General features: G+C 44.9%; 2 protein-coding genes across 8 annotated transcripts; one reads left to right on the plus strand and one right to left on the minus strand.

Annotated features, from left to right (window-relative positions):
• Nucleotides 1-17,715: 17,715 nt before the first annotated feature.
• Nucleotides 17,716-21,358, plus strand: LOC131299820 (tRNA-specific adenosine deaminase TAD3-like). 7 transcript variants are annotated; one of them, XM_058325400.1, is made up of 4 exons: nt 17,781-17,922; nt 18,038-18,143; nt 18,241-18,299; nt 19,196-21,358. In XM_058325400.1, exon 4 carries the CDS (start codon nt 19,206-19,208, stop codon nt 20,514-20,516), a length of 1,311 nt encoding a protein of 436 aa, XP_058181383.1. In that variant the 5' UTR covers nt 17,781-17,922; nt 18,038-18,143; nt 18,241-18,299; nt 19,196-19,205; the 3' UTR covers nt 20,517-21,358. The 7 variants fall into 7 exon arrangements, 6 of the variants coding, with proteins under 6 accessions (XP_058181409.1, XP_058181405.1, XP_058181383.1 ...); XR_009190818.1 differs by lacking the exon at nt 17,781-17,922 and having other exon boundaries at nt 17,941-18,143; nt 19,196-20,799; nt 20,952-21,358; XM_058325422.1 differs by having other exon boundaries at nt 17,721-18,143.
• Nucleotides 21,359-22,242: 884 nt separating this feature from the next.
• LOC131327082 (uncharacterized) lies at nt 22,243-27,543 on the minus strand. The gene is made up of 7 exons (XM_058360087.1): nt 27,494-27,543; nt 27,041-27,132; nt 26,630-26,710; nt 26,463-26,550; nt 26,345-26,415; nt 25,486-25,840; nt 22,243-24,768 (listed from the first exon to the last, which is right to left on the minus strand). The coding sequence occupies exons 1-7, from the start codon at nt 27,541-27,543 to the stop codon at nt 22,449-22,451; spliced, it is 3,057 nt and encodes a 1,018-aa protein (XP_058216070.1). The 3' UTR covers nt 22,243-22,448.
• Nucleotides 27,544-27,968: the final 425 nt, after the last annotated feature.

The raw sequence follows: 27,968 nt of genomic DNA on the forward strand, positions 1-27,968 counted from the left end.
TATCTGAATCTGACACAGAGTCTGTCAAGTCTAAGTCTAGCTTAGAGTCGGAGTTTATGCCTCTCGGCCCTCCACGTCGTAGCTTTTACTTCGAGTTTGAGTCGTTTGTACTTGGCGACCCCATGGGGCTTTATGAAATGCATGATCCTACTTCTGACTACTTTGCTAGTTTCTATATAAACTGTGTCGACCCTGACGATGAAGGAACAGACTTCGACGGGAGCATCCTGGCTGAGTTGCGTTCCCTCATCGAAAAGAAAGACGAAAGGCGTGCTCAGCCTCTAAGAGAAGAAGTAATTTTTGTAAATTTGAAAGACGAGGATGACCCCCGCATGATGCAAATTGGTGCAAATCTGTCTCTGAAAAATCGCGCTGGAACAATCGAGCTTCTCAAAGAGTTCCCCGAGGTTTTCGCATGGTCTCATAAGGATATGCCCAGCATCGACCCTAAAATAATACAACATCGAATCCCGTTAGAGCCCGGGGCTGTCCCTGTCAAACAGAAACTCCGCAGGATGAGGCCGGATTGAGTTCAGAAGATCAAAGAGGAGGTTACCAAGCAGATTGACGCAGAATTCATAAGGGTTGCAGAGTACCCCAAATGGGTTGCCAACATCGTGCCTGTCCCCAAGAAGGATGGAAGGATCCGAGTCTGCGTCGACTTCAGGGATTTAAACAAGGCAAGCCCCAAAGACAGTTTTCCCTTACCACACATTGACGTGCTTGTGGACAACACGGCGGGGCATGCCTTGCTCTCTTTTGTCGACGGATTCTCCGGATACAACCAAATCTCTGTAGCGCCCGAAGACCAGGAGAAAACGACGTTTGTCACAGAGTGGGGCACCTACTGCTATGTGAAGATGCCGTTTGGGTTGAAGAACGCCGGGTGTACTTTTCAAAGGGCCCAGACGACCTTGTTCCACGATTTCATCCATAAAACCGTTGAGATCTATGTCGATGACATGATTGTGAAAGCAAAGGAGGAAAAAGACTATCTCCCTTCACTCAGGCAGTTTCTGGAAGGGCTTCGCAAGTACAACGTACGTTTGAACCCACAAAAGTGCACATTCGGAGTCATGGCAGGTAAGATGTTGGGGTTTCTAATCACCGCAAGGGGAATCGAAGTGGATCCTTCCAAAATCAAGGCGATTCTCGAAATGAAGCCACCGAAATCTGAGAAAGGCGTGCGAAGTTTTCTAGGGAGGTTCCAATTCATCAGCAGGTTCATCTCCAAGCTAACTCTAACCTGCGAGCCGTTATTCTGTTTGCTCAAAAAGGGGATCCCGTTCGAATGGACAGAGAAGTGCCAGGCCACTATTGAATCCATTCAGAGGTATTTGCAGAACCCGCCGGTACTAATGCCGCCTGCACCGGGCCGACCGTTGATTCTTTATCTGTCCGTCTCTCCGACAGCCATGGGATGTCTACTAGCGCAGGAGGGGAGCAATGGGGTCGAGAAAGCCGTTTACTATCTGAGCAAGAAAATGGTGGGGTCCGAGGAGCGCTATACCCCTCTGGAGAAGACATGTTGGGCGCTGGTTTGGGCTACCAAAAAGCTTATACACTACATGCTAGCCTATTCGGTGAGACTGATTTCTCGGATGGATCCTATCAAGTATTTGTTCGAGAAGCCAGCGTTCACCCATAAGCTAGCACGTTGGTTGTTTCTGCTAGCTGAGTTCAAACTCCAACATGTCACAAAAAAGTCTGTAAAGGGGCGTGCTGTGGCTGAATTTTTGGCTGATCACCCGGTCAATGGCCCGGAAGACGTGGATTTCACTTTCCCCGACAAGGAAGTGTTGACAGTGGTCGAGGAAGTATGGACGCTCTATTTTGATGGGGCTCCTAACCAAAAAGGATTTGGGATCAGAGTGCTGTTGATCACGCCCGCCGGCGCTCACATTCCGCTCTCTTTCAAGCTGAATTTCGATGTTACCAATAATCAAGCTAAGTACGAGGCCTGCATTGTCGAAATGGAGGCTACTGTGGCTTTAGGAGTCAAGAAACTCGAAGTAATTGGAGATTCTAACTTGGTGGTCTCTCAAGCTAATGGAGATTGGAAAGTTCGTGAGGAAAAGCTGAAGCTTTATCACCAAGATTTGGAAGAACTGATTCCTCGCTTCAATAAGGTGACTTTCACCCATGTCCCACGCTTGAAGAATCAGTTCGCCGATGCTTTGGCGACTTTGGCTTCAATGATCGAACTTTCAATAGGCGTTAAACTGCGGCCGATTGTGATCGAACAGAGGGACTTGCTTGCTTATGAGTATGTCAACGCCATTGATGATGTCGATGATGGCCTACCCTGGTACCATGACATTTGGAACTTTGTGGAGCGCAGGGAATTTCCTGCCGAGGCCACAAAAAAGGATCGGATTGCTTTACAGAGGTTAGCTTCTCAGTACATCATCTGTGGAGGGAAATTGTATCGAAGGTCTCACTGTGGGATGCACAAGCTCTGTGTCAATGGTGTCGAAGCAACGAGGATAATGGAAGAGGTTCACGAAGGAGTCTGCGGGCCTTATATGAGCGGCGTCAGGCTCGCTAGGAAGATCCTCAGGCAGGGTTATTACTGGTCTACAATGGAGACGCAATGCATCGACTACGTCCGGCGCTGTTACAAATGTCAAATTCACGCGAACCTGCAACATGTCCCTCCATCTAAACTATATGGCATGACTTCACCGTGGCCGTTTTCTGTTTGGGGCATCGATGTTATTGAGATGATCAAGCCGTCTGCTTCGAATGGCCACAAGTTCATACTGGTGGCGATAGACTACTTCACCGGATTGCTTTACAGAGGTTAGCTTCTCAGTACATCATCTGTGGAGGGAAATTGTATCGAAGGTCTCACTGTGGGATGCACAAGCTCTGTGTCAACGGTGTTGAAGCAACGAGGATAATGGAAGAGGTTCACGAAGGAGTCTGCGGGCCTTATATGAGCGGCGTCATGCTCGCTAGGAAGATCCTCAGGCAGGGTTATTACTGGTCTACAATGGAGACGCAATTCATTGACTACGTCCGGCGCTGTTACAATTGTCAAATTCACGCGAACCTGCAACATGTCCCTCCATCTAAACTATATGGCATGACTTCACCGTGGCCGTTCTCTGTTTGGGGCATCGATGTTATTGGGATGATCAGGCCGTCTGCTTCGAATGGCCACAAATTCATACTGGTGGCGATAGACTACTTCACCAAATGGGTCGAGGCCGAATCCTACAAGACGCTGACAACGGTTCAGGTCGCTCAATTCATTCGAAAGAACATCATCTATCGGTACGGGGTCCCTCAGGCGTTTGTGTCAGATAACGGGAGTCATTTCAAAGGAAGGGTTCTGGAACTCTTTGAGGAATTCAGTATCAAGATCCACCATTTGACGACCTATCGCCCACAAACAAATGGAGTGGTTGAAGCTGCAAACAAGAATGTCGAGATGATCATCAAGAAAACTGCCGAGTCTGCAAGGGATTGGCATGAGCAGCTGCCTCTCGCCCTCTGGGGGTATCGAACGTCTATCCGCACTTCAACTGGTGTAACTCCTTTCTCCTTTGTCTATGGGATGGAGGCAGTCCTTCCTATCGAGCTTGAGGTCCCGTCATTGAAAATCATGGTTGAAAGTGGTCTTGAGGAATCTGACTGGTTAAGCGGGAGGTTTGTTGAGCTGATGTTGTTTGATGAGAGAAGGCTCCGAGCCTTGTATCATGTTCAGGGGTATCAGCGTCGAATTGCTCGCGCATTCAATACGAAGGTGAAATTCAGGAGCTTGGTAGAGGGGGACATGGTTACAAAGGAAATCCGCGCCCAGTGTTTGATCCCCGCGGGAAGTTCAGACCGAAGCGATCCGGGCCTTACATCATCAAGACCATCCTATCCGGGGGTGCTGCTAAGCTCATCGACCTCGACGGTAACGAATTCAACACCCTGGTCAACCTGGATCAACTCAAGCGTTACTATCCCTGAGAGATGCTCGTTGGGTCGAAAACCACAAGGGTGGGCGATTCTAAGCAAAAGTTAGAGCAGCCTGCTAGATCGAAAACCTAAGGAGGCGATTCTAGGCAAAAGTCAAAAGCTCACTAGGCCGAAAACTTGAAAAGGGCGGTCCTAGGCAAAAGTTAGAGCTAAAATACACGAGCGAACCCTTGCCTAAACTACGTTCTGACCTGATTCCTTGAAAAGGGATACGTAAGCAATCTCACCTTGAGATTCGGTCACATTTTATCAAAGCTTTGATCCAGGGTTGACATTTTCGGGTCCACGTCGCAGTTTGAGAAAGTCGAGCGTAAGTTAAAACCGCGTTGAGGAGGATCAGAAAAGGGGAAGCCCATCGTCTTTCAACTTTATTACAAATTACAACTTCTGATACATAAGCTGAGCATAAAAGCCTTAAAACAGTTAAAAGCATGAAAAACAGAACAAAATGCTTAAGAAGCCTAAACGGCTCACAGTTTATTCTAAACATAGCAAAGTGGCCCAGAGTCAGTCAATGTTTTCCCTTGCGTTCACATCCGCTCTCAGCCACTGTCTGTAGCGATTCCTCAGCCCTGTGTTAAATTCTGGCATCTCAGCCCGAAGGGCTCTAAGGCCCTAACGCCTCTGGTAGCCGTTGAGTGTTTGGGCATTGAAATTCGGGACTCGGAAGTCCCCAGTGCTGATGCGGTGATTCTCCTGGGAGGCGCCCAGCTGTCGAAGGACACGGCCGAGGATGTAGAAAGTAAAGCTCGACAGTCCTGCAATCACCATCCTGTCGAATCCATCAGAGTGAATAGCCATATCCGGGAGGTCCAGCCAGGGGCACCTCCAGGCGATCTCATCAGGCTGCATGTGCTGCATGAACTCATACCAGCCTTCTATGTCCATGTCAGGGTACCGCATCTCCCTTTGATGAATCCTCTTCGGAAAGAGATTCCAGCCCGCTACCGGTGGGTGCAGTAGATTCAATTTGTCCGACAACCACAACTGCATGAGCGAAAAGACAAGTAAGAAGTCAGATAAAGCCCGAGCAGAAAGACAAGTAAAGAGCTAGGGAGCAGCCTAAGCCGAGCGTCGAGGTAAAACGAGAATGTGTGAAAAGCCAGAAAAAGGTGAGCTGCGTGAGGATACCTGAAGTAAAAGCGAGCTTCCGCTAAAGACGGCCGACTGGCCCGTATATACCAAATCCAAACCCAAGAGTGTCTCAGCCAGGACCAAAGGGATCACATTCCTTCGTGTCCCCATCTGGGCAGCAACGCTTACAAGCAAAGGGTTGGCCTGCCCGTGGGCCGGAATGAGCAGGTAGGCGGCAAGCAGACAGATTACTAAGGCAAAGCGACGGCGCGCCTAAGCTTCGTCGCAATCCAAATCGCCGTCTGGACTGTACATCTCAATCAGCCGCATGATGTTCATTTGGCCACCTTCAAGGATAGTGTTTGCCAGACCCCGGGAGATGTTGATCGAGCTGGCTAGCAGTTTGGGCATGCTCGCTTGATAGGGCAGAACAACAAGCGTAGGGGACGAGAAGGTCCGGACGTACGCCTGAAATTCCTCAACGGTCGGGCACATTTCGTCGTCGCCAAAGCGAAAGACGTGGACGTCAGGGTCCCAGAATCTGAGGGCGGCCCGCAGGAGTGCCAGACGGAGCGGCACGTGCCGAAAAAAGCGGAACGAAGCAAGGCCATGGTATTGAAAATTGAGCCAATCGATGCTTAGAAAATTGCGCCAACCAGGGCCTAAGTAAAGTTGTGAGGGGGTTATCCATGGAAAATGCTGGAATATACTGAAGAAAAGGGGGGGGGGGGGGGAGCAGTGCAGCCGTGAAGGCCACAATGCATTTGTCTCGGTTTTATAGGCCTTGGCCATTCTTTCCATCTCCTGATACTTCATTCAAGTATCATGCTACTTTCCAAACTACACCCCTGCAAAGGACACTGCCTTCTGGGAGCTCAGAAACCGTGTGCAAAACATGTGAGGGTAAAAACAAAGTGTCCCCTGAAAAAGGACAGTTGGTCAGTCAAGTGGATCTGTCTCTAAGAAACCTGGCATACGCCAGTTTATAGCTGACGTGTGCGTGTCCCCCACTTACTGGCGTACGGGGCATACTTTCCGGCGTACGCCAGTAAGGTTCACCAGAAACCAGTTTGCAGCAACTACTGCCTCCGCATGGCCGTTTTCAATTTCGAGGCTGGCTTTGGATGTTTATTGGTTCCTACAGGTCACAAATGCCATTTGAGACTATGGCAAGGCGTCGAATTCCAAAAGCCACGCCCGATGAAGATTTCGGACCCTCGGTGGCCCGTTTCGAGCTAAGATCAAGGATACGGGAGGTCAAATCTCATTTCAAGGGCGTTTGCCAAGTTTTGTCATACCATACATGTTACATAGGACTTATGTGACTATATGGGGGTGTCGGTTTCAGTCCGGAACCATATCGAGTCATCTTTTGCATCTTATGTCCGTTTTTGTGGCATTTTTAGCTTTTTCTTTGGTATTTTCCTCGCACCAGGACAGTTCTACCAGTTTTGATGGTTCATACAAGTCATTATGTACCTGTGTTGTCTTTTCAAAGGGTCAATTTCTTTCGCTTAGGAGAATGTCGGATTTTGGCCTACTAGCGCCCAAATTTCCCGTATCCTCCGCGTGTCTGGGATATGTGTCATATCCTAGGACTTCTCTATCCCTCTTTTTCTTTGAGCTAAGTCAATTATGTGCATGTGCAAGTGTCTTTTGTCGATTCAGAGCATTCATCAATGCATGTTAGATATTAGTGGAGGGTTTATTCTTTTCCGTTACCAAATCTCATCAAAGCAAGGGAAAACGATAAACAGAAAATGCAGAAATTTTATACTACTGTGTCAAAGCGTAAAGGTGGAAATGTATCAAGTATCAAAGTGGCACAACGGCCCAGGCAGGACTGAAAGTATCAAGGCACACTCGCCCAAAAGTCAAAAGGGCACGCAGGCCCTATCCCAAAAGTCAAAGTATCAACTCAAAGTATCAAAGTACCGGCAAAAGAAACCGAGGCTCGGTGATAGCTCTCAGTCGTCAAAGAGGTCCTCGTCGTCGTCCTCCTCGCTCTCCTCCATCTCTCGAGGGTCCAACCAGAGCAGAGGATCGCTCGTCGAGTCAGAGCCGCTGCTGAGGGACGTCTGCTCTTCCTCTTCTTCTTCTTCTTCCTCCTCTCTCTTCCTTTTCTGTGAGGGTCCCTCGACAGGCCTCTTCTCTGCAAGCCTCTTCCTCAGCTCTCGGCGAAATTGGAGCTCCTCGCTAGCCGGAGTGATCTGCACTCCCCACTGCACCCTCGCCGCTAGCCGAGAGGAGCTCGATTCTATCTTCTTCGTTGGAGGAGGCCGCACACTTTTTCTCCTAGGAGCCGCCCTAGCATGTCCCTGCATATTCATTCAAATCATTTAGCATACATTGTGCATATTGTATATATTCAAATGCTAAGTGCAGGAAACTTTGAAAGCAATCTTATCCAAAAAAAGAATGGAAAGTTATACCTGAGGCTGCACGACAGGAGCTGGAGCTGGTGGTGGGTAATGCAGCTGCAAAGAGGCACCGCCGGCTATCTTGTGAAACTCCTTCTCCATGGCTTTCATCAAGCGAGCCGCTTCGCATACCCATTCCATCGGGGCCTGTGATACAATTTTGGGCAAAATCAGGATACAAGCCAGATATACATGCCAAAGTTAAAGTAAGGGGAACTACAAGGGATGAAGAGTATCGTACCGGCCCTGTGATCTCTGCTGGCTCTGTCTGGGCAGGCTCGAACCGAACTATAGCCTCTTCTCCTTGCGCGTCTCGCACTGCTAAGGTCCAGGAAAGCCGTGGCAGCCCAGTCGCTGTGGCATAGTCGCTCCTCTCTCTCGGCCGAGCCGCCCTGCTCTCCCGACTCCTCCTCTCCTCGCCAGCCTCCAGCGTCTCGCCCTGCACAGCGATGTGCTCCAAAACTCCAAGCGGCCTCGCCAAGCGCTGCCTCCGGTAGACAGCATAGTCACGCTCGGGCCTCAGAAAAGTAGCAAGGCCGGCAGGAACAGTGAAGCGCCGCAGCTCAGCCAGAGTGTACCTGTCTGTATGGGAGGCGTGAGGTGGAAGTGGCCCAGGAACCTGGAACTCAAGAAAGCCTCGTGACTGCCGTGTCACCCGGTCACCCAGGTACCACCGCCACCCGAAGGCTGACTCTAGCAGCCCTCGACTTACCGTCACCACTCTGCTCCTCGCTAGGTACCCAGGCTCGGGCTCCGCATTACTCCATGGGTCCCACTCTACCTGCAAGACAAGTGCACAGATTCAAAGTCATCAGCGACAGCATTAAAGCAATTCTAAGGGCAGAATGATCAATTTGACATGTTGTTTACTTGAGTACCCGACAGCTCGTCAAGGTACGACCTGAAGGCTGGAGGCTCCCTCTCGACTTCTTCTTACTGCTGTACATAGGGCCCCAGATCATGGCACGTGGGAGCATCCTCAGGTTCGGGCACTTGTTCTCCGGTGGGTACATCTTCAGCACCTCGTAAGCCCACAGCTGCAAAATGTTCGGACAATCAAAGCATCGTAATACAGTTCATATGCAAATCAAAGACAAGCGCAAGAAAGGGAAAACAGGAAATGAATTGCAAGCTTTGTTTCTTACCTCCCACACTCTCCAGTAGCCGGCCATCGCCTTCTTCCCTCGCGAAAACTCCCCCATGAAGCTGTAGCACGTCCCCAGAGCAGCTCCTCCCCAGTCGAACCGCGAGGTTGTGCTCAAGTAGGACAAGTGCACCGTGGATCGCTTGTTCGGGTACAATGTAGCCCCGAACAAGTACAACAAATAGGCCCTCGCCATCTGCTCCGCCTCCAGCTCAGAGTCCGGCTCCCTCCCGTGCAAATACCGCTTGAACTGGTCATAATGGACGGTCTCTGCCTCGCCCGCTGGTGCCTGCCCTAAGAACCACTCCAGAGCCCTAGGATCCCTATAAATCTCCGAGTCAAACGGGATAGGCTCTCCTCCTACCCTCAAACTGGTGAGAGCTGCAAAGTCCGACGGAGTCACCGTCATCTCCCCGATTGGCAAGTGGAAGGTGTTCGAGGAATCCCACCACCTCTCGGCCAGCGCAGTAAGTAGGGCGTGATCGCTCTTCACGGCTGTCAACGTGAGAATGAACGGCCGGAACCCTGCAACGTCTACCAAAGCCCTGACTCGCTATGGCAGCCCTCGGTACAACTCAAGCGAGCTCGCGGGACCTCCGTGACCCCGAGTGCTGGCTGCTCCTCTCTGCATACAAAGCCAGATAACAAAAAGAGTCTCATCAGCAATTGCAATTCAAACAGTCAGCCGAATTCAGAGTTTCAAAAGTAATTCTACGGTCGAAACAGGTATCATAAAGGTCGAACAAAGCTACCGGGCAGTCGTATTACTCTGTCCAGTTCTGCTATCAGTTGAATCAACTCAAAGGCATTTCTCAGTCAAGTTCCGAGCCACGGGGCCTCATTTCTTTCAAGGTACACCTCTCAATCGATTTCAAAAGGTTTTCTGGTCGATTCAAACTATTGGGCACGCCATTCGGGCATTCAACATGTCATGGTAATCTACCTAGTTGAATTCAAATTCAAGGGACTATCTTATCAGTCGAGGCAGCTTATGATTGATTCAAGCTTGGCACTAACGGTTTTTATCAAAATTATGGGCGTTCTGCAAGTCGATTCAGCTGTATCGAGTGTTCTATCGTTCAAAGTCAAGTTTCAAAGTCAAGGCATACCATTCAAATTCTACTTTCTCAGTCAAGCTACATTTCAAGGTTCTGGCCTACGTACGTCACAAGCTATACTACGCCAATGAAAGCTATGTATCGTTACAAATGACAAAGCATAAATATCAAAGTAAGTTCAAAAGAATACCTGCGCCCAATCCACGGACAGGTGTCTTTGTGGGTCTCTCAGTATAAGCTCTACGTCATAGCTCTCCCGCAAAGGTGCAAGGCTCTCAACCCCGGATGGAATGAACAGGTGTGGCTCGGGCAAAGCGTACGTGGCCGCGTCAAACCTAGCACGGGGTGCCAGCCGTATGGACTCTGCGAGTGTCACTGCCCGCTCAAAGGACCACACCTCCCCCTGAGCCTCCTCGGCTGCCCCAGTCTCGCGCACAAAAGCCTCCTCTCGGCCTCCTCTCTCAGGCGCTCCTCCTCCTGAGCCCGCTCAACTTGTCGGAGCCTGTCCTCTCACGCTGTCAGCACTGCAGCCACTACCCCCGGATTCTCCCGGAGCAAGCGACCAAGTTCCTCCTCGGACACAAACTCTGCAAAATCCCCCCGAGTGATGGGTACATGCGCCGAAGACCCCTCAACAGGCCTAAACTCGACCTCATCCACAGGCACCTCCTCGGATACTCCCTCCTCTATTATCGGGTCCTTACCCCTTACCGGGTCTCTCGTTGGTGTCTCAGGTCGGTCATCACCGCCACCAATGCTGCTGCCGCTGTCGCCGATTCCGGCCAATCCCAAACCTGTGATCACCAAACCTTCCACACCACTCCTTGGATCCAATCGTCGAACCCGTGGGCCCACTGTACCAACAACACCTGGCGTACGCCCCTCCTCTACCGGCATACGCCCCTCATCGCCACCAACCACCCCTGCTGCATGGCCACCATTGCCGTCGTCGCCGCCTGTACCCTCTGCACCAGTGCCCGACGAGGCCCCTACTGTCGATTGATCGCCGATTTGAACCCCCAAAGTTTCGATTCCCTCCCGAGGTCGCCTCTCCTCTTCTCCGGCACCGCCATTGCCGCCGCCTCCACCGGATTCAGCCATGGATGGACTGGCTTGAGTATGTAATGGAAGGGAGTGAAAGGTTTTGAGAGAGATTGAAGTTTGGAGAGTGATTTGGGGGAGATTGGAGGTTTTTGGAGTCTAAAACTGAAAGGTTGGCGATTTCACGTCGCCTGCAAAAGTTTATACGACATGGGTCCGTGCTGGTCCGGGTCCAGGCCGGGTCTGGGCTCTGATTTTTGCGCAATCTGGCGCACGCTAGTGTGATAACGCCGTACGCCAGTAAGTTTTGGGCCTCAGGCCCAATTCATGCCCTGAGCCGGAATTCATTCTCAAATGGAAGCTCGACTTACTCTGGAACGTTTTGGGACCCGTCCCCAAGCAGAGGCCCGTCCAAGTTCAAATCAACGACGGTCCGCCCGTCCAAGTTCAAATCAGCGACGGTCCGCCTGTCCAATTTCAAATCAACGACGGTCCGCCAGTCCAATTTCAAATCAACGACGGTCCGCCCATCCTACTGCAAATCAAACAGGTTCTTCAAAATTCATGCATTCTGGATTGCCTCGAAGAGGGCGTCTTGGAAACCTTTGACGTTACTTGTTTCCAGTCAATGGTACCTCAAGTGCCGTCAAAGGGGGGCTACTGTAGACACCCCATTCTGGACCATCCAGATAACGCTATTTTCCGATGTTTTATTTCCCCAATGATGATTGTGGTCGAGAACAGTCTGAGGACGATGGTGTGTTTTAGCTCTGAGCATCCCGAACCTCTTTCAAACCCTTCAAACCAGAGCCAAACAGCCCCTGCAAAACCCAAACTGGCTTACGCCACTTTTCCCTTGGCGCACGCCAGTTGACTGCCACGTGTCAGTCATCGGTCGTTGGCTCAGTTTTCACTAGCGCACGCTGGTACATATGTGGCGCACGCCAGTCAATGCCAGTCAAATCAACTTTATTCAGCCACATGGACGAGACTTTGGTAGCCACCCTGACGTAGGCTACAGTTCCCCTGATGATTGTATTCTGCAGGGACGTTCCCCTCTCTTTCCTACACCCCCCATCAACTAGTCCCAGGCATTTAATGCATGGGAGGCTCCATCTCTTGTTCCAACCAGCCAAACAAGGCCTTGATCCAACTGATCTCAGTCCCTCTCTCCCCTATAAATACCCCCCTTGCATTCATTTGCAAAGGGTTAGTCACATAAAGAATCCAAGGCCTTTTTCCTTCTCTCTCCCTCTCTTCTCCTCCATTGAAAGAGGAAGTAAAGAGACCCTTCAGTCACACATTCCACTAATACATACTCACATTACCACCTTCTATCTCTCCAAATCAAAGCTCAAGCTATCCTTTCATCCCAAGCAAAGGTATACCACCTTTGTGTTCCTTTCTATTTTCGTCTTCTGAGGGGAACCAGTAGGGTCCAGGCTAGTAAATAATACTAGTCCTGGCCTCAAACTGGTGAAATACAACAGTCGTGTAAGATGAGACATGGCGCACGCCAGTAACCTTATGCCGTATGCCAGTCATGGCAGTACGTGCACTACTGGCGTGGGGATCATTGATCATCATTTCTATTAGCTTATATTTCTGTCAATCACTTGAGCATGCTAACAATCAATTTACTACTTTCTGTATATTTAGTGCTGCTTAGCTGTAGTAGTTACTACCTGCTCCTTCATTTGTTTAAAAGGCCTCTGGGATCCTTCTGGTCGTGTTCCAGAGCCCAGATGATGCAAAGCCAAGCACTGGATTAAGGGTAAACTGGCGTACGGTCTTCTATGACTGGCGTACGGTAGTGTTACCCAGGACCCAGTGACTGGCCCTTGCATCTTAGCTTAGCTTTGGCCTCCTTCCTGTCCCCACACTGTTTTTGGGGTATTCTGCTGCTTTTCATGGCTTGAAGCCATTTCTTCTGTCTGTAACTGTATATATTCTGTTATATTAAACTGCGTGGTTTGTCCTGGGTGTGCGCTGGTCCCTTTCCAGAGCCCAGAGGATTGCAAACAAAGACTGAGAAACTAGATAAGTGGAGTGCGCCAGTTGTGTTGTGGCGTGCGCAGGTCGTGTCAGCATGCAGTGGTTCGGCCAGTGCATGCTGGTGCGAAGTCTGCTCACGTCCCTTTAGGGCAGCGTACTTCAACTTACTCGGGTTGCTCAGTGCTTGTTCTCAATCTATATTTATCATTGCAAGCAAGCATCCATAAGCATTTTGTCACATAAATTGCAACTTGTTACAGTATTAAATCCCTATTAACTGTTCCCCCGCCCTAACTGGCTAAAAATGATCAAATGAGAGAAAAATGCGAACGTTTTACAAAATGCCCGAGTAGAGACCGATCTCCGGATTGGACGAGAGGGGTGCCATAAAACCCTTCCCCTCTCGTAACCTGGCTCCCGAACCTCAGATATCGAAGGTGACGACGGACCGGTCTACAAGCCTTTTTCAAATCAAACAAACGTAGCAAACGTTTTCGAGTTCGGTTCCTTGGGTGATTTCACCGCTAAAACCCGAGTGGCGACTCTGAATCGAAGCGTTTCGCCGCGCTTTTCAAAGAGGGCCGCACCCGATATTTTAAGACAAACAACAAAATTGAAAGATTTTGGGGCGCGTGCCCACACTATATCTTTTCATTAATTATCCCAGAAAAATAAAATGAAATGAATGTAATCGATTTTAGGGTCACTAAGGAAGTTCAAGTAGACTCAAGTGCAGTAAAAGTAAAAGAAAAGAAATTGATTTTGGCACTCCACTTTTAATCATTGGAACTTCACTTTTTGTTTTTTGTTTTCTATTTGAAATTACATAAATATCCTTCTATATGAGAGAAAGTTGATGAGTACTAACAAAATAAATGGTAGTTTGGTAATTTCACCGCATATGTGGTGCGGTGACCGTCCACCGCACATCTATTAGGATCCACTCCGGACCCCACAAAAATACAAAAAAATATGCTCCATTTCGTCAGCTGAGTATCAATCCGCTCCTTAACGTGCAAAGTTCCACAGATCCCCGGATGCTAACTTCTCAACTAGCACGTTAACGAAAGCACCAAGAAATATTTCGGCCATTTTTTTGCTCTGTGGAAATTAAGGAAGTTGTGTTGCACAGAGAAACCAAATGCTGATAGATATTCACCGACTGCTGCTATAGGGACCGACGGGTCCGGCACCGAAATCGTACCGACGGCCATGCCGGGCCATCTCCAGCCACCGCACAGCTGATCCGAGCCGTCCAAAAATTTAAAAGAAAAAAAACCACCCAATGAAAGAGAAAGGAAATTGATTTTAGGGTAAGGGTCATCATTTAGCCCGAAGGCCCGCGACCCGCCCAAAGCCCGCCCGGCCCACCGGGCTTTTACCCGGCTCGAGCCCATAAAACGGGCGGGCTAGCCCAGCCCGTAGTTTGTAATGGGCGGGCTCGGGCCTATAAATTTTTACTCGGCCCACCCATAGGCCCGGCCCGTGAGCCCGCCCGGCGGCCCACCCGTGGTACCCGCCCAAAAACCCGCCAACGGGCCCGCCTATTAGCCCAAAATCCCACAAAACCCTTTCTTTTTTCCCTTAATTTAGTTTTGCCGAAGGAAATTTAAGCCCGCCCGTTGGCCCGCCCGGCTTTTGGCCCGCCGGCCCGCCAATTGGGCTAGCCCGTGGGCCAGGCTTGGGCTTCAATTTATGGTAGGTAGCCCGGCCCGCCAAAAAGAAAAAGCCCGGTCGGCCCGGCCCGTGGGCGGGCTTGGACAGCGACTTGGCGGGCTGAGCCGGCCCGGCCCGATGATGACCCTTATTTTAGGGTCACTAAGGAAGTTCAAGTAGGCTCAAGTGCAGTAAAAAAGAAAGGAAATTGATTCATCCTCTTTTTCCGACGAAATACCACCCAATGAAAGAGAAAGAGACAACTAGCTAGCAAGATTCGAAACAACGTCCAAAAAGGAGAATACGCAGGTCAACGAGAGATTGCTGGTTGTGGGGTCTTGCATTGAATAATTGAATGTAGATAGCAATGTGAAAAGAAGAATGGAGAGAGAAAGAGAGTCGATAATGGAGTCACCTCTGTTAGCTAGGCTGAATCTATAGCCACACATTAACGACGGACAGGGGATAAGTTCAAGCGAGCTTCTCAATATTTATTTTGAACAATGGTAGTTTTTTTTTTAACATTGGAAAATTATTTACGCTCATATAACTTCGTCCATCCAACATTTCTTTTAATTCTATCACTTGGTCGCCTAATTTATTTTTGAATATTTTAATAACCGTCCACTCATGATTGTAAGCATCAATAAAAATCCAAAGCAAAATTTAATGTTTTATGTTTTGGAAAAAATTTAAGCCATTTTACTGCTCAGGGGAGGAGGAAATTGTGTTGTATGGAGAAACCCATGGCTGCTATACTTGTAACCTGACAGGTCTTTCACCAAATTAAGGAATCTGCTTTTCTTTGTCCGTGACAGCGTGACTCCACATGACTTTTGTGTCCTGCAAGTTGTGGTTTCATCAGCTTGCATTTTACTAGTATAAAAATTACATTAAAAGATATGTTTTCTATCTACTTTTTCCTAGAAAAATACCAATGAAAGAGAGAGAAAGAGACCACTAGCAAGCAAGACTCCAAACAAGGTAGGAAAAGGAGAATACGCAAGTCCGGGAGATTGGTGCTTGCCCTCCTCGAAATTTCTCTCTATGGAGAGAGAGAGAGTCAATAATGGAGGGAAAATTATTCCACACCAGGAAGGTTGTAATCTTTGCAACGATTAATAAAATGTCCTTTTTCGCCGTTCAGCAGAAGAAGAAAAAAAACCTCTTGGACGGATGAGCCATAACGAAATTAGGGATGGCAAAACTTCTTTATAGTGGTTATTTTAAAAATATCGAACAAAAATTATTTAAGTTTATATAAGTTTGTCCATCCACATTCTTTTGTAATTCTAACACTTGCTCGTCTAATTTGTGTTCGAAAATTCTAATTATTGTCCTGTCCTCCTATGATTGTATGCATCAAAAAAGTTTAACACTAAATATAGAGCTCATTTGTCAATCGCTTAGCTTTGGGGATCAACTTAGAAGAGCGAATAAGAGGAGGGATATGGTAGAATGAGAGATTAATTAAAGAGCATTCATTATTGTATATTTGATGTGGTTGGTAGTTTGAATGGGTGGATAAATTGGGAGGATGATGAGAATATAGTGGCATGACAAGATTCCACGATCAAAATACATCTTTGTTTTTATTTCTGATCTGAACCAAAATACCTCTGAATACATATATGAGATTTTGTCAGCTTAAATTAATTAACCATAAGCCCCAATATACGGAGAGTCATTTTGGTCTCTAATATAAAGTTTGTGTCCGTTTAGTCACCAAAGTTTAAATGTGTGTTTAAATAGTCCTCAAAGACTCCTTCCAGCTTCGGGTATTTTTAGAACTTTGTAACACAATTTCGTATCGAGAATAAAATGACACTTCAATATTAGCCCATCAGTATGTCCCATATACGACATTAACACTGTTTCTTGTCCATTTCAACTTTTGATTACAGCATCTTCCTACTCTTAAAAAGAAGGGCTCCATTATTGAAGATCAACTTTTGATTATGTGAGTCAGTCTTCCTGCCCTCAGAAAGAAGGCTCCATTATTGAAGTTAAACCGTAGTATTTTCTTTCTCTTACTTTCTCACTTTCCCGTTAGTGGAAATGCATCTTCTTTTTTGAAAAGAAGGCCCAATATTAACCAAAGTGAAACTTTGATGCCACATAGAGCTGGTAAAAGAAAAACGATACTCTCGATTTTTTCAAGATCAGACATTATCATACAACATCTACAAATTAAGAGATTTAATTGACAACAAAAGATTGATGAGAACCACTACCATCTATATTTAGACGCCAGCTTCAATTGTAAATTTATTTTACAGTGTGAAATAATTAATAATCTACTTGAAGAACAGATTGATAACGGCTTCAACCCTAAACAAAATGTGATCAACATAGCCTATCAAAAAAAAAAAAAAAACAAAGTGTGATCAACATAATCCGATCTTTCCGTATGGAATTTGAAGGACCCCATAGTTACTTGAGGTAGCCATGATTTTACAGAAAGCCTATGCCCTAGGTGGAAGACAAATTTCTCTTTGTTACCCACCTTCTTTTGGCAGTTTGGCAATATAGTATCATATAAGGGATGGATGAAAGATTATACGCTCTTTCATAGATAGAAAGAGAATTAATTTTGTAATTAACCTGTTATTCTAACTTCCCATAAAAGCCCGCCGGAGGCAAGCCCACAAGCCTAGCAGGCTTGGGCGACCCCTGGGTAACAAAAGAAAATTTTGAAAGCCCAACAAAATCAAACTTTAGTCTTCCCAATTTTTGAGAGTTGGGTCGGATCTTTACATGCTTTGTTTTATATACGTTGGATTGCTCCCTTTGTTTTGGGGCGCCGCTATTCACAACCATTTATTTTCTCTCATAGCCCGCTACATTTTGGTAAATGATTTTTGGAAAATTATAGATAACATTTTGGTAAATTGCTGTTGAAAACAAGATTATATTTCGGTAACTACATGTTGAAAATATGTTCAACTTTCGGTAAACAACTACCGAACATACATTTTCGGTAAATAGCTATTGAAAAAAATATTATATTTCGATAATTGGATGCTGAAAATATATCTCAATTTCGGTAACTAACTGTCGAGTATAATTGAAAATTTTTAACGGGTTATAAAAAAAAAATAGAGGGCTGCGAATAGCGGCACCTTTATTTTGTTGATACAAAATCAAGGCAACTTTTGAGAGGTAGTAAATCAACGCATGTCGTTAGACTTCCATCAATATAACTTTTCACTTTTGTCGCGCACACAAAAAAATCACATGTGCGTACATTATCACGTCTACGATTTTCTTGCAACGTCTGCAGCAAGAAAGAATCTAAGTGTTAAACGTTGGTTGAACAGCTAACCATCTTCAATGCCAGGTTCTTTACTGTAGCAATCTTTTAGAATTGCATGGCTTGTTATATTACTTACTGTTATTATTTGTTTTCAATATTCAGACCATAACGAATCAGGCAAACTTTCGGTCACTTTGAGGTTTTGCACGTTTGGCGTTAGTTAGATTCGATCCCGAACTCGGCGACCATTACCCACAAATTCCCACTTCCAAATCTCTCGGAGGAATCTCTAGGAAATCCATCTCGGTAAGAGATCCTCCATCAGTTTTGTTCCCTAGCAAAGTTCGAATATTTATCGATGACATGAATTTCCAAGAACCTTTCTTTTTATAATTGGATGTTCGAATCAACAATTTTAGAGTCAAAGAATTTATAGACAGGCAAACCTCCATCCCAGATTTAGCACGTTTGGTTTTATTGTGATTCCGCAACCACTGCCATTAAAATCCCATTTCGAAATCATCTCGGTAAGAACTAAGAAACCCTCCATCTGTATTTTTTCCCCTAACAAATGATCACAATTCAATGAAAATCAAAAGCTACATGGGTTCGTTTTGATTTCAGTTTGCCAAAGTTGCTCCTGTTGTGAAGGAAGACTCAGACTCGTCCCTGTGCTATCTCAAGTAATTCTACACCCCCTTCTCTTCCAAAAAAATCAACAAAAATCAGCGTGTTTTGTTTGAATATTATATTTTTCCCCCTCTTTCTAGAGTTCTTTGGTGGAATTCGGCCTGGGCATTTCTCTCTACTTCTTCGTATGTTTTCATTGTGTGGTTTTTTTTTATGCATTTCAAGTGCTCGATAAAATGTGTCAATCGCAATTTCCATACCTTGGGGTTTGGTCCATCAGTGTCTTTGTATAATTTGCTTATGGGCCATGTAAATCTTGTTCGAATGTGGATGCATTTTACGTGTTTGACAGTTTGCCTCTTAGCTTCCATTACATGTACTTTTGCTGCTTTAGAATTGGTGTTTGCGACTAGTAACATCCATAGGTTGAAAAACTCTTATTGTTGAGAAGTTGGTGAGTGGATTCGGTCCCAATTAAATCACCTCCGACTTTCTTTGGGGTTCGGTCATTTCTTCCTCCCTCGTTAGTTCTATCCCTCATTAGTTCTATAATTCTATTGTTGGTCAGAATGTGCTGCGATACGTTGGTATGACCCAGCAAATGTTTGACATGTAGCGGTGGATTCAATTCGTCTTTCATCCTTATACCCCATGCGACCAAATTTGTGGTCTTATGCCCACTTTGCTGTCCACCATTGTGTTAGTCAGAAATCTGGAGGAGCAAACTCATCAACCCTCTGATTTCACACTCACCTTTCCTGTCTATACGCTGCTCTGCTCTTGGTTTTCCATTATAATTTATGCATGCTAATTGCGGAGTCCCCCGTCAAACCACCTCTCAACTCACCAGTGACCGCTGATTTGCTGCCTCTGACTACTGATTTGTTTCCCAACTCACCAGCGACCACTGATTTGCTGCCTCTGACTACTGATTTGTTTCTGCCGGCAGGACTTTAGAAATGATGGCACCGATGAATAAGAGGGAGTGGGAAATTATTCATATCCCAGAGAAGCCTCATATTCCAGCTCACTCACAACCCACAGTGAATGTCTATGCTGCCGTGGTCGACCCAAAACATGCAAATACTCTTGTAAGGAAGTTAAACCAAATTGCTCCACTGGAACATCTCCGCCATGTAAAGCGTGTTCAAAAAGAGAGGCTTGAAGGAGGGAATACCCAGTTGTCAGTGATCTTGTGTCTAGCGTCTGAAAATGGATATCAGCTGGACAGCATTCCAAATGTTATATTAGAGCTTATCAATTCATACCAGTTGAGTGCTTTCATCACAAAGGTTTGCAAATATGCTGCATTATCAAAAGAGGAATGGGAAGAACAATGCAAGCTGTGGCCAACTTCATACCACCCACCAACTTATAGTATTGATGGCATTACGGGATTTAGTGAAGAGGACTTCTGTTCGGTTCTCAACTTCATGAAACTTGCAGTTGATATGGTGAATTCTGGTGATGGCCAGCTTGTTAATGCCGCTGTAATTGTGGATCCTTCAACTAAGCAGGTAATTGCGCAAGCATGTGATGAAGTAGTGCGCACTCAGAATCCCCTAATAAATCAGACAGGTGTGGAAACATGCTTCTTTAAACAGCGAGAAGCTTATACTTCCCAACCCATTGCTAGTAGAGTGGAAACCTGTAAAACTTCTCTTTCAAGCTATTCATCTCGTGAAGTCAGGCAGTCGTTTACTGGTGTTGCTTGTCTATACCCTTGGCAGTGGCCTGAGAAACTAGTGCATACTAGTTATTGCCACCCTTTACGACATGCTGCTATTGTAGCCATTGAATATTCTGCTGCCAGGGACAGGCATCTTTTCCCTTGTATTGAACATCAAGGGGGTAACCAAACTCTAAAGGACCATACCCAGTCCTCGTCAATGGGTTCACCAGCAAAAAGACAGAAGACAGTTCCTAACACTGGCGTGGATGATTATACACAGGATTCCCATATCAGTGGTTTTACTTCAGATTCAGCCAGACCTTATTTATGTACGGGTTATGACATCTTTGTTGTTTGGGAGCCTTGCACAATGTGTGCAATGGCGCTCGTGCATCAAAGAGTTAGGCGCATATTTTATGCCTTCCCAAATCCAAATGATGGTGCATTGGGAAGCGTTCGAAGACTACAAGGCGAAAAAAGCTTAAATCATCACTATGCTGTTTTTAGGATCTTGTTACCTGCAAAATTGCTGGAGGTGGGGGAGACTGAAATTACAACTTCTCAGGATGACAGTACCACAACTTTTGATTCTGCTTGATTCTGCTCCATTTGGAAATCCTCCAGTGTTCGAGACTGCTCAACTTGGGAAGCTAATTTGTGTTATTTTATGAAGGAGGATGTGTTCGTCTCTCATGGATAATTGTTGCAGTTGGCCTGTTCCTTCATATACTTGTTCTTGGACTAACTATGGTGGTAGCCTAGATTTTATTAGCTGTCCTCTGATAATCATATCAACTGTCTGTTTACAAGCATTCAATGAACTTATTCTGGGATATTCTTGTCAATGGAAGAATTAAGGGAGAAACCTAGGTGTGCTTTAGGTCGCATTCCTGCTACTCACATCTCTTTAGCTTACCTATTAGGAAAAGAACGAAATAAACTAATGCAAAATGGTTTCGCTGTATCTACAATTAACTGTGGTCATGTGAATTTTCATGACAACATATTCTTCCTTTTTTTATTTAATTTTCAGAGGAGGCGGAGGAAGCTGTTTCTGGACCAAAAAGAATTAGATCCATCACCTTGGCAGCAGATGCAGTATCTGCTAGGGGATATGCAAAGATAGTATTGTTGGAACCACACCGTCTTCTGTTGAACTCTTGGTCAATGGTGGTTTCGATCTGTGGGCATGCTTTGCAGGACATAGGAACCTGCTGTTCTGTTGCTAATTTTTGTTATTTTCTTGTGCTAAAATTGTTGAAGCGTTTACAACCCATTTGGAATTTTGCAACTCATCGAAATGCTTCGCTACCGTTAACTTTTTCCTTTTTTTTGGGTACCCTCAAATGTATCTTCCGCGTTTAATCTTTTCTTTCATTCGTAACATTGACTTTTGGAAGACACGCTGTTGTGTAAGAAATGGATTCATATGATTGTCAATGTGAGTACCAGCAACACAGGTAGCTGCTATTTTTAGCAATTTGTCAACATGCCAGAACTAATGTCTCACAAATCCAAGACCTTGTAGTGACTTGTTCCTATTGAGTAATGTTACATCAAACAAAAGAGTAGAAACCTTCAGACTATCATTATTGAGTCCTAAAACCTCCTAAAGTGCTTTAGCTTTGACATAAGGATTTTGTAATGACCGGTTGACAACTGTTGATCACCTTTTCTAATAGGCTCGACATCTCATGTCCCGACAGAAATGGAAAGGATCTACTTAGCATGACCCTAATAATTTGAGAGTGAGTTATGTCCAGATGAGTTGCGTTCGCCACCGCCATTTGTGGACCCTGCCGTGCGTTCATTGAGGTAATCTGAATCGTTCATCTTATAGAACTCGCAAAATAGTGTAGTCACGCAAAAAATTAGCTTTATCCAACATTCCTATGTATATCAAAAATTAAATTTTGATTTATAAAACGGATGGTCATATGCATATTTTAACTTAAAAACTATTGACAAAATCCAGGCCTCTATTTTATAAACCAAAATTCAATTTTTGATATACCTATGAATATTCAATAAAGCTGATTTTTTGAGTGAATACATTATTTTGTGAACTCGACAAAATGAATGGTTCAGAATACCGCAACAAACACATGCTGGGGCCTACAATGGGAGGCGGTTTCCGCCTCACCTGGAAATAATTTTTTCTCCTTATTTTTATCAAATACCGTGAAAGCCACCGGCTATTGCAAATTTTGCTCGTTGCAAGGAGTATATATTAAGGGCCCATTTGTACGACGGAGCTATAGCAGAATAATATACAATCCAATACTCGATCCGATTATGCGAACGAGCCAGTAAGCATATATGGATTGAGCAGGACAAACACTCATAAATTGGATTGAAAACCAACAAGTAAATTCAGGACAATGTTAAACTGCAATACAAAGACTTATCCAGGGAAAAGGAAAAGGGTAGCTGGGTAAATGAACTACTACACTTCACTGTCTATAGCTATATATTTCACTTGTAATTCTACAAAAATATACAGAATGTCAAACTAGAGGAAGCACAGAAGCTACAAGGCAGCCTTGCAAGAAGCTTTATTATGCCCTGATTCCTTGCACCTACTGCAAAAGACTACCCTTTTCGCCGGTCCTTCCCTTTTCGCCTCTTTCGTCTTGGGTTGATTCGGTGATCTGGACGGACAAGGAGGAAGCACATGGACATTGTCTGACTCAGTCCCTTCTTCCTCTTCTTCTTCAGCAGGCTTTCCACAAGGCACAGGATTTATGGACTCAGAGTACGTTGATCGATAACTATCTACTGTGAAGTATTTTGAGCAGTAATCATATACAGTCCTCCTCGTGGAATTGAATACAGCAATAGCATGGCGGCAAGGTAGACCGTTAGTTTTCCACCCCAAGCAAGTACATTCTAATTTATTAAGATCCACAACGTGGTTGACATCGTCGTGAACCTCAAACAGGGTATCGGATGAGAACAAAACCTTAAGGCCAAGAGCATGAGCAATTTCTTCTTGAACTTTCTCATGTTTCGATGGAGTGAGTTTTGTGCACCAGTTACTTGAATCCTCTTGACGGGTATTTACCAACTCTGTAATCATAGATACTAGTGCTCCTATCTTCTGAGTTATAGTTGAATTACGCGCTTCCTCCATCACCTTGATGTACAACTCTGCAACATTTTGAGTTATTTGGATATATCGCTCCCCCTTAAACAATGCATTTGTCCAATACTCGGGCTCGATTTGCATAACCCAATCATAAGAATGAGAAGAGACCTGCTTAATTTGCTCCACAAACTTTTTAAAACCTACAAGTCGGATTGCATGGGCGGCAGCAACAAAATTGACAGGTAGAGAACCCCTCCCATCTCCATGGAAGGGACCCTTCAAGTTTTTTTTGAAGCTTTCCAAAAGGTGGTACAGAGAGTATCCATGATAAGCATTCCCAAACACCTTGACCAAATGCTCCTTTAATCCCTTCTCCCTATCGGAAACAAAAGTAATGGTTTCCATATTTGGCAATGCAGATTTCAACTGCTCCAAAAACCAAAGCCAATGATCGTCATTCTCAACATCTACTATAGCAAATGCAACTGGGAAGAAACCATCATCCCCGTCCAGTGCAGTGGCAGTAAGAAGAACTTCATGATGCTTAGATTTTAGAGACGTAGATTCAACGAAAATAAGGGGACGACAACCCTTTTGGAAACCATGTATTGAGGCTTGAAAGCATATGAAAAGCGAACGGAATCTTTTGTCATCGCCAATTACAAGCTTAGCAAAACTGCCAGGATTTGTCTCTACGATCTTCTCACAGTACCAAGACAGTTGATTATATGACTCTTTATATGAGCCATGAAGTTGTTCCCTAGCATCTCCAATACCACGCCATACTTGTGTATAATTCAATTCGATTCCAAAGTCCCGTAAAAGGCCATTCGCAATTTCCTTTGGCTTGTGCTGCGGGGAATCTCGTAACCTTTCCTTGATAATATTCACCAACCAATTTTTTGCAGGGTGAGCAGACTTCCACGATTCCCCTCCACACGAGTGGGAATTAATGAACTTTTTAATCCTGAACGATTCGGCAGCTGGGACCCATGATGCATGAATCCTCCAAGAACAGTCTTTAGATACGCATCTGCCACTTGCACGAGTAGTCTCATTTTTCTTTAACCTGTATGCAAACCTATGCGCAACAGCATATTTCTGCAAAACATCGCGAAACTCGGACACATCCTTGAAGTCCTGACCAACACCAGTAATACCACCTTTCCAAGAAGCAACTAGTTTTTCTGGGGAGACATCATCAGAGTTGGCAAGATAAGAAGGGTCACGATCATCTTTCCCATGCACAATTTCATTTTTCTTCTCATAAACCACCAAACTTTGGCTCTTGTTTTTTCGTGGTCTTTTGATGCTTTTGTCCCCCTCATCATCAGGGACAGAAACAATGGTTGGACCATTGACACCGATTTTCCATGAAGCAGTGCGTCTTCTCTTCTTAACAGAGTCTGCTGGGGTAGCACCCATATCTATTTCAGTTGAGCGGTGGGAGGTTTCCCTAGGAGTATCAGAAACAGGAGAGTGTGGAGCAACAGTGGAATCATCAATATTGGCATGAGCAGATGACTTTCGGGCAGTAATTTGTTTTGTGGGGCCCTTGTCAACTGCACGAGTAGCCTTCTTTCGTGCAGCAGTTTTCCTTCTGCCATGACGAGCAGCCTTCTTTCGTGCAGCAGTTCTCCCAGTGGCAACATGAGGAGGAGGAGTACCAACAGGACTAGCAGCATCAGCTGGCGATGAAGTAGCAGCAGCTGTTGGTACAACAGCATGGTTCACTGACTCAGCTACTTTTACAACAGTCTCCCTGCAGTTATTAATACGAACAATTTATGCAACCATGTTTAAGAGCATTTGATCACCAGCCAAGAGCCAATAATTGCTGCGATAGCTCTGAAAAGACAAATTGCCAGCGTTTTCCTCCAGGGAAATTACCAATTAAGAAGAGACATAGTAGTAAAGAAAGTAGTCACTATTGTTTCACCAAAAAGCAATGGGTACTTTGGGAATTCCCACAAGTATTTTCTGTGACATGTGTTCCTCCGGGTCTAAAAGTACTAATACGGACAGGGAGTGCAAATGAAACCGATTTGGGGACACGCCATTTACCCAAAGACTAGGACACAAATGCGTTAGGGACATAGAATATAAGATCTCATATGATGTCTGGGCATATTCCAAATCAAAGTAGAAACAAGAATAATTTCTATGAAATTAGGGATAAACATTCAAGAAAGAAGCATCCAGCGCACTTTCGAACCTGTCCCTAACTTTTTAAAATTGCATTCTTACCTTATGACTTGTCCCCAGCCGATACGACGACAAAATATAGCATACATCAACCAGGAACACTTGGCGTGTCGCTAAACATGTCGGACACACTGATTATATGTGACGACAGTAGACGTTTCCGTGCTTCTTAACTCAAGGTTGGGCGGTGTTTGGCAATAGGCTAAACACTATATACTATAAAAGAGAACATAAACAAGAAATGAACAAGGATAGCTGGTTTCTATGGAAATACCTGTTGGTGTCAATGTTCAATGCATCACGGTTAAAACCTTCTCTTCCCATAACAAATACATCTGCTGTAACTGAGTTCCCATGGAAATCAAGCATTCTTTTAAGGTCTTTGTCATTTGCTAAACTGATGAGAGTCCGAGTATTTCCCGGGAGGAAATACTTGATGGACACGGATTTATATTCCAAATTACACACTTCAGCTACTTTTAACTTGAGGTCATCAAACAGCGTCTCAAAGTTGACATTTACTGCTTGTGCTTCTCCTCCAGCATATTTCAAGGAACCATCGTCATTCTTCACAAACTCACCACCGCATTGGCAAATTAATATGAGCTTTCCCTTGCCCATCCAAATATCTGCAGAAGTAAAGTTCCTATAACTGTAAGCAATCAGAACATTTAAGATGGTCCCTCCTGTCTCCATACAATTTAAGTTCATAAACGAAATTCCATACGTAATCAATATTCACTCTGGTGAACCAAACACTGCCTCAGTTCATACTTTAAACCAATTATCTCATCTTTAAGTTATAAGATAGACCGGGGAGATAGTGTAAACACATCAAAACACCGCCAAAGGAGATTAATTGAATTTCAAGATCCATTTGCAAAACATGGAGTAGATAGAATTCTATTAGGCGGCAAAAAAAACTTAAACTGTATTGCCTTGACTATTTATTGAAGGCAACAGATAGACGGAAACAACAAATAACGCAAATGACAAAGTATCCACTTTCCAATGTGAACATCCAGAAAACTACTCCGTAAAAATATATGGCCAATGGATTTGCGGGTTTACTATTTGGATAATCTAACAACATAAATTCAGCTTCAGAACCAAATCTCAACAATAAAACCCACCAATCAGTTGAGGCCTCAACGAAGAAGCTAAAGTTAAGCCATATACGAGATTTGCTTGCAATGTCTCTACTCTGTTATAGTAAGTTGGTTAGAAAGGCGATAAACCAGGGTTGCTAACCTGTAAACAATGAATGCATTATGCATAAACACTGTGGCATTATGTCTCAATGTACAATACCCGAAAAAAAACAAAAAAGAACCAAGACCTAAAGAGAAAGGAACACATTGTGAGAGTTTTATTAGCGAGTGATTTTCACTATTGTGAGGGGTCCTGTATATTCTTACAGTCTTCCTGCAGCAGTCTTTCATTGCGTAAAAGGCCTTCGATGCTAGACCCAAGCCCATTCGGGGTCCTGGGGACGGTTCCTGCCAGTCCAAAGTTTTCGACGCATTTATTGTAGTTTTGCAGTAGAATTTATCTAAGACGGAGAATCCAAGTAAGTGAGGCTGTGTAGAGACGCTGAGCATGGAAATCTTTATTCCCTAGTTCATACTTCATACTATATTTTACGGGCTGCTGATTTTGTCACTCCCTTCTTTGTTAACGCCACTCCCCTGCAAGTGTATTTTTGGTGCAAAAATACACTTGCAGGGGAGTAGCGTTAACAAAAAAGGGAGTGGCAAAATCATTTCCTTATTTTACGTCTTTGAGAGCTATAAAGCATGGGTAGTTCTAAAACCACGATGACACAGTACCCGTACCATACTGGGTACTGGTACTTGGCATGGTACTTCTAAATACGTACCGGGTACATGAACACGTATCAAGATGTTTCCCTATGATTTTGCTGTACACCAGAATTACCCCAACTTATATCAAGTTGTACCCAACGCAGAGACGAAGCTAAGATGATAAGACTTCATGATTCTATGCTTAGCAGGAATCTAGAATAACGCAGAGATGAAGCTAAGATGATAAGACTTCTTGATTCTATGCTTAGCGGGAATCTAGAATAAAGATATCGGTCCAAAGGCTCTCTAGTATAATGACACTAAACTTTGATTTGCACCTTAAGGTCGACGATAAATAGTTATTTGATGTCGGATTCTAAATCATCCAACTCATTTTGCTATTTCCTCTATTTGACATATAATTATTAGTGTGTTACATTGTTCTATATTATAAAAATACATTTGTTGCAGCCATACCCCAGCCGTACCCTACATTCCTTAGGTTTCACCGTACCGCCATACCCCATTCTTCGTACCGGTACACGTGCTTCAGAGGCTTTGGACAAAGGCATGCTACTGAATCACGCATATCTTGAATTCTACGAGTCTGATTGACTCCTTTATAATCCCTGTGAATTGGAAATATCTTTAAGAGCCCCTTTAGATAGAGTGATTTCAAGAGAAAAGAAAAGAAAGGGTTTTGGTTTCTAGCCAAATCACTCATTTGGATTAACTATTTTGGTGAGCAATGCAAAGAAAAGTACAAAAATGAAATGTTTTGATTGGCTTCTCCCTTTTCTCATCCAATTTCACCAAAAAAAAATGGTGAGATTTTACAAGAAAGGATTCCCCTTTCTTATCACACCCTTTCTCACCATTCAAAGGGGCTGTAAGCTCTCCACTTTGTTTCAAAAAATTGTCTTCTCCTTGTCTTTATTTTCGCAAACTTACA

Source organism: Rhododendron vialii, chromosome 1a (assembly GCF_030253575.1).
Source record: "Rhododendron vialii isolate Sample 1 chromosome 1a, ASM3025357v1".
Taxonomy (NCBI): domain Eukaryota; kingdom Viridiplantae; phylum Streptophyta; class Magnoliopsida; order Ericales; family Ericaceae; genus Rhododendron; species Rhododendron vialii.

What these genes read in the sequence shown, in the direction of transcription:
- LOC131299820 (XM_058325426.1), top strand. Translation starts at nt 19,206, where the DNA reads ATGATGGCACCGATGAATAAGAGGGAGTGGGAAATTATTCATATCCCA.
- LOC131327082 (XM_058360087.1), bottom strand. Translation starts at nt 27,543, where the DNA reads ATGGGGTATGGCGGTACGGTGAAACCTAAGGAATGTAGGGTACGGCTG. An exon ending in AAGACTGCTGCAGGAAGACT is followed by an intron (nt 26,551 to 26,629) that starts GTAAGAATATAC and finishes CTTTCTCTTTAG; the next exon opens with GTCTTGGTTCTTTTTTGTTT. An exon ending in TTGAACATTGACACCAACAG is followed by an intron (nt 24,769 to 25,485) that starts GTATTTCCATAG and finishes TAATAACTGCAG; the next exon opens with GGAGACTGTTGTAAAAGTAG.